Here is a 5,971-nt window from a genome sequence, read left to right as displayed (position 1 = left end):
CATATGATTCCAGAACATATTTAATTTTTACTATCTTTTACTCTTCATGTTATAAGTTGAATTGTAAACACAGAGATATGAAAGGGTTGCAGAGTCATATCATTCATGCACTTCTGAAAAGAAGTCCAACATTTGATGAAGGGTAAAATAGCACCCATGTGATGCTAACAAGTAAAAACAGATACAGGGAGTTCTACCAATGGGCTGACACTCACCTAGGAATTGGTTGAGCCTGACCCTCAGTCCAGTGATGGGCTCTGCACTGAGCTCTGGATTCACAGGCTGGGGCATGTGCAGCAGCACGGACTCACTCCTGCAAGAGAAAGATGCAATTACAACATCTACAGCCAAAAAGTAAATACAAAATAAAAATCACTACTTTTATTTAAAATACATTTCATGAGAATCCTTTTAATCTACATATTTGCTAATTCAAAAATTATCACTTTTTTTTTCAAATTTATTCTTATTCACAGTTCCTGATTTCCAATCATAATGGAGAGGTCTGAGTCAGAATTCAATCTGATCTCTGTTCTTATAGCCCCAAATCAGTAAGTATCCTTAGTCTTAAAACCATGAGAATGTTCAAAAATAAAATTCTGATTTCCAAACCTCGTCAGGATCCCCCAAAAACTCTGTCTGAAAAAGCAGGTTATTTGAAGACTGCTGCGTCTGTTGCTTCCTTCTCACTGTCAAGGTGTTGAAACTTGCTCCAGCCAGGAAAATCTGTCTTCTGTCTTTTATAGCTGAGCTTCCCTAGAAGCCTACTCAGTTCTAACATTCTGACAGTTAATCTATTTTTTAGAAACATATATGCGTGTGTGTGTGTGTGTGTGTGTGTGTGCGTGTATATATATATATATATTTTCACGATATATGTAAACAAGAAACTGTCGACACTTTTCACTGCTAAGATACTTTTCACTATTTTCTCCAACATCCCCTGGTTGACGTTCTTGCCAACTATAAAACTTAATATTCCTCCTTCAACTATGCAGGATTTTGAGCAACAAAAAGGAAATTGGATAGAAAGGTTTCCCTCCCCTCCCTCCCTCCCTCCCTCCCTCCCTTCCTCCCTTCCTTCCTTCCCTTTTTTGCAGTACTCTATTTGTACCTGCCTAATAAAATCACTGAGTATGACAACAAAACAGATGGCTGCATAGGGTAGCAGAGGGGAGAGCAGAACCAGAAAAAAAAGTTTCAATACCCGAATCATTTGTCCCTTCAGTATAGTAAATCCTGCTTGGTATTTCTGGAAATTAAAATAACATCTGCTGAAATCCAAGTACACACTCACCTGTGTAATATGTCTCCAAAAGCCTGTTAAAAAATATATAAAGACTTAGTTATTTTCACAAGATGTATCTTCCACTATGTTCAATGTCAGATTTGGAGGCATTTTTTCAAGATATTATTTTCCTACCATCTTTCCTTCTGGAAAATATTTTCTATTGTTTTTCTTATTAAAAACCCCAGATTGTTATATTGTCATAAATTAATGTACCGTTAAAGTCTGAGTCTTGAAGACAGTCTCTATACAAGTGAAGGGAGAAGGTGCCCAGAAAGTCTCTATGTTCTTCCACAACCATGAAGAGCCTACTCAGTCATCTTCCCTAGGCCCTATTACCAAAGTGAGTGGACCCAAAAGTAATAGCAATGTGATACTAGATTCCCAAATCTCTCTATCATGTCATGTCTACAAGTTAATCTGAATGTCAATGAATCACTTCTTATTTTATACATTTTCAAAAACCCACAATATACTATTGACTTAAGATGGAGAATGTTTCTTGGGCTGTTGCTTTGACCATTCCACAAAGTTTTGTTGTTGGTGGTAAAGCACAGGAACCTTTGGTCTGGTATAATAATCCTCTCTTGGAGGATTTATACTCTCCTAAAAAAGTGGTATTAGTTACAAAAATGTGTTTTTGGAAACAAATCATGGAAATTAAGGGGGAGATAGAATTCAAGAGAGAGGAAAAACACCTATGCATGTGAATGTTCAACATCCTGATACCTTCTGGTCCATCAGTACCTGAAGTAGCTCCACATCTGGTTTATGGCACATTTCCCTTAGCTCCTCATACATTCCTCTTAACATCTCCCTCCTTTGTTCCATTCTGGCTTTGCTTTCATTGAGTTGCTGAGAAATGTCCTCGCCGTCCTTTTGCAGCCTCTCCAAATGATGTTGCTCTTCTTCGTGGAGAAATGACGGTATCTTCTGATATTCAGCTCTGATTGCTTCTATTCTTAAACTCACATAATCCTGCAGTGGCAATAAATTAGTCAAAACAGAAATCTACTTTTTCATATCCTATTGAATCTCACTGATTCCTCTTTGTTTCCTGAACATCCAATATTTTAACTGTCAGTCCTGCCAATTCTCAGAATTCACAAAATGTTATTCCTTTTCTCTTTCCCTGCATTAGGATTAACATAGTTGTATGTGTCCAATTGCATTCATTTGATACAGATTAAAATGTTTTCTAAAATGAAAATGAATTGCATTATTCTCTTCCAGCACACATTTGTGGAAAGGAAACACAGTTCTTGCTTAAGAATTAACATTTAGAGCTATATTGGCAAGATAGGAAACTATTGTTTATATTTCTGATATTTGGGACAAGTTATATAAACTCGTTATGTGGAAAATAATAAAATGACCTAAGATTAGCATTGTCAATTCAATGCATTTCATCCAGCATAACTATTCCAATAAGACTTTCTTTAGTCTCATGCAAATGCTCCCTAACCTGCAACAGAGACTTTTTTGGTTTCATCAACCCTCAATTAAACACAAATGAAATATTATTTCACATGTTGTATTCTCTACCTAGAATTGTTTTTCATACACATATGTTATATATATATGGGTAGATATATATATACACACAGTATATACATACATACACACTATCATGTCCTTCATATATATTCTTCTATATGTATAACCTCCTGTTTGCCTTCCTCTTCAAGATTTTGTTTCAATGTAAAGTTTTCAGTGAGGCTTTTTCTAACCACCATATTTAAAACACAAATCCTCATTCCCAGTCCCTCAATTTGTTTTTTCTTTTCTACTTCTCTCCATAATTATTTTCCAAAGAATCTACCACAATCTAACAGATCATGTATTTTACATATGTACATGTTGATCATTTGCCTCTCTCATTTGTCAAGATATGTCAGGGTAAGGATGCTTTCTTTCTTATTACTAAATTAAAAAATTTAATATTTGACATAGACTAGTACCTAGTACCTAGTCTATGTCAAATATTAAATTAGAAAATTTAGTAGTATAGAAGAAAGAAAGAAATATTTTAAATGCTAGATATCATATCCTCAAGATAAACATTTACAAAGAGAAAATCATTTCTAAAATTCTTTAAGTCCTCGGAGTTCTCCTTATATTTGGATATTAGTTTTCATATTTCTGGAATGTTTATATGTCTCCCTCGAGACACAAATCCACATTTCTCACCACTTTTCCCATCATATGTTATGTATTATTCAACATTAAATATTTGAGACACTTGATTTCATTGTTTCCCTACATTTTAACTGTTGTTTTTTCTCCTGAAGTTTTCCACACATTTCCAAATACTACTTGCCCACCACCGTTCATATTAATGCTGACCCAGCCTCAGAAGGTTCATGTGAACGTTCCATGAATGCCAAATAACTCTTTTACCCAGCATTTATTCAAGCAGCACAGATGGCAGCTGTGAGACAACCCTGTTTCTTGTATTTGTTGGTGTATTGCTATAGGTTGTGTAGATATAGATGAGCATGCTTTGGGTAACATCTGTGGTTTGGTTAGGATTTCTACCTACGAGTCATACTATGTAAGAAAGTAGACCACTTTTTCTCAATTGTTCCTTTCTTTGTTATTGAATCCCAGAAACATTGTGGTTTGAGATCATGTTCCTGTTTTTTAAAGGTCACCCATTTGGCCACCGTAAGTTCCTGGAGAGAGTAGAGTAGAGTATATACGGCACTAACCTTCCAGCATCTGGTTCTGCTGGTTTCCATGTTCAGGTTTCTGTAATTTTCACAAGCTTTTTCCCATAAAGACTGCATTTTCTTTATGAGCTTCTCCTGCAAAAGAGCCATAAATTGCAGCACAAGTGCAGACGACAAAGTAATATTCGACCCTGACATAGGGAGGGAGCCCAGAATGAAAGACAAGTCAGTCCCAGGGAAAACTGTTTCCTTTGTTTCCCCTTCATGTTTGTCAAAACTCTGAAGTCTGGAGCTAGGAAACTTTAAAACAGAGATGCTTAAGGGACTCAGAGATGGCTTCCTCTAATCACCAAGAAAATATACTCACAGGAATATTATGTATCCTTTACAGAAATTGATCTTCAGAGGCATACTTACCCGGCATTCCTCAGCAGCCCATTCAATGGGACAATGTCTGTGATCTTGGTGTTCCTGAGAGTTGGAGCACAGCAAACAGAGCAGGCTCTTGTCCACTTCACAGAACATCTTCTTTGTCTCCCTGTGAGCCCCACACATTTGCTCCTCAGCGCTCAGGAACTGCTGGAGACTGACTTTTCTGAGAAGGGAAGCCATCTTCTTCACACGAATGTCAGTTTTGAGGTTTCTCTGCCATGTTGTCTTCTTGCACTCAGAGCACTTAGCAAGAACTGGGAAGTTTGGCCAGCTGATGTATAAACAGGGCCTGCAAAAGCTGTGCCCACAGTCTATGGTGACTGGGTCTATGAAGTAGTTCATGCAGATGGGGCAGGTGAGTGCCCTCTGGAAGGCTTGCAAGAATCCAGAATTCATCTTCCTGAGGAAGAAAGAACAACACATCATTTGAGGGCCTGGGTTGGTGAAAAGCTTCTGAACATGTGGTGATACGTGATAGTTGTATGTTCTTTACTTTAGGGTGTTAATTAAAGCAGAACAAACGATTTCTTCTGTAGCAAAAATGAAAAACTCACACATAAGGATGAAATATTCATCCTTCAGGCTTTATAGCAGACGTTACTGACTAGTTGCCTCACTATCCCTTCTATTCCTAGTTCCTGTCTGTAACACAATACAAATCTATTCAAGTACCTGTCAATCAAAGAAAGTGATGATAAAAGTCTCAATATTTCAGGGGATTTATTTGCCAAAGTTAAGAATGTGCCTGAGGCTGGGAGCGGTGGCTCTTGCCTGTAATCCCAGCACTTTGGGAGGCCTAGGTGGGCAGATCACAAGGTCAGGAGCTTGAGACCATCCTGGACAACATGGCAAAACCCCGTCTCTACTAAAAATACAAAAATTAGCTGGGCGTGGTGGTGTGCACCTGTAATCCCAGTTACTCAGGAGGCTGAGGCAGGAGAATTGCTTGAACCCAGGAGGCGGAGGTCGCAGTGAGCTGAGATCGCGCCACTGAACTCCAGCCTGTCAGTTGGCGATGGAGTGAAACTCTATCTCAAAAAAACAAAAAACAAACAAACAAAAAATGTGCCGGAAAGACAGCCTTTCTCTGAAGATGATGCTGACAGCTCCAAATTTAAAGGGGAAAGGGTGGGATATCGAGCAGCACACAGTTTTACATAAACAAAAGGGGCACAAAGAGTGTAGAAAATCTGCATTTTACATAAGATAACACAAACAAAATGGGATAGGGGACCAATCAGACTTGCATTTGTGTCTGGTGGGCCAGGGTGATTGCTCCTGTAAAGATTAGCCATCTGCCGGGTGCAGTGGCTCACACCTGTAATCCCAGCACCTTGGGAGGCTGAGGTGGGTGAATCAGGAGGTCAAGAGACCTAGACCAACCTGGGCAAAATGGTGAAACCCCGTTTCCACTAAAAATACAAAAATTAGCTGGCTGTGGTGGCATGCGCCTGTAATCCCAGCTACTCAGGAGGCTGAGGCAGGAGAATTGCTTGAACCCAGGAGGCGGAGGTTGCAGTGAGCCGAGATCATGCCACTGCACTCCAGCCTAGCACCTGGTGACTAAGCAAGCCTCTCT

The 5,971-nt window shown here is 38.9% G+C and overlaps 1 protein-coding gene across 1 annotated transcript; it reads right to left on the bottom strand.

The window, feature by feature from the left end:
• Positions 1 to 215: 215 nt before the first annotated feature.
• On the bottom strand, positions 216 to 4,788 carry LOC116547635 (tripartite motif-containing protein 51-like; the record flags this gene model as incomplete). Its single annotated transcript, XM_032273515.1, has 5 exons — positions 4,378 to 4,788; positions 4,000 to 4,095; positions 2,036 to 2,266; positions 1,298 to 1,320; positions 216 to 313 (listed from the first exon to the last, which is right to left on the bottom strand). Coding segments are annotated over exons 1-5 (859 nt in total), but the record flags the coding sequence as incomplete, so codon positions are not given.
• Between the last annotated feature and the right edge of the window lie 1,183 nt (positions 4,789 to 5,971).

This window comes from Sapajus apella, unplaced genomic scaffold (genome assembly GCF_009761245.1).
Source record: "Sapajus apella isolate SASKATOON/1434 unplaced genomic scaffold, GSC_monkey_1.0 scaffold3902, whole genome shotgun sequence".
NCBI classification, from domain to species: domain Eukaryota; kingdom Metazoa; phylum Chordata; class Mammalia; order Primates; family Cebidae; genus Sapajus; species Sapajus apella.
The sequence above is the reverse complement of the archived record's forward strand: the minus strand, read 5'-3'. Positions and strand labels throughout refer to the sequence as shown.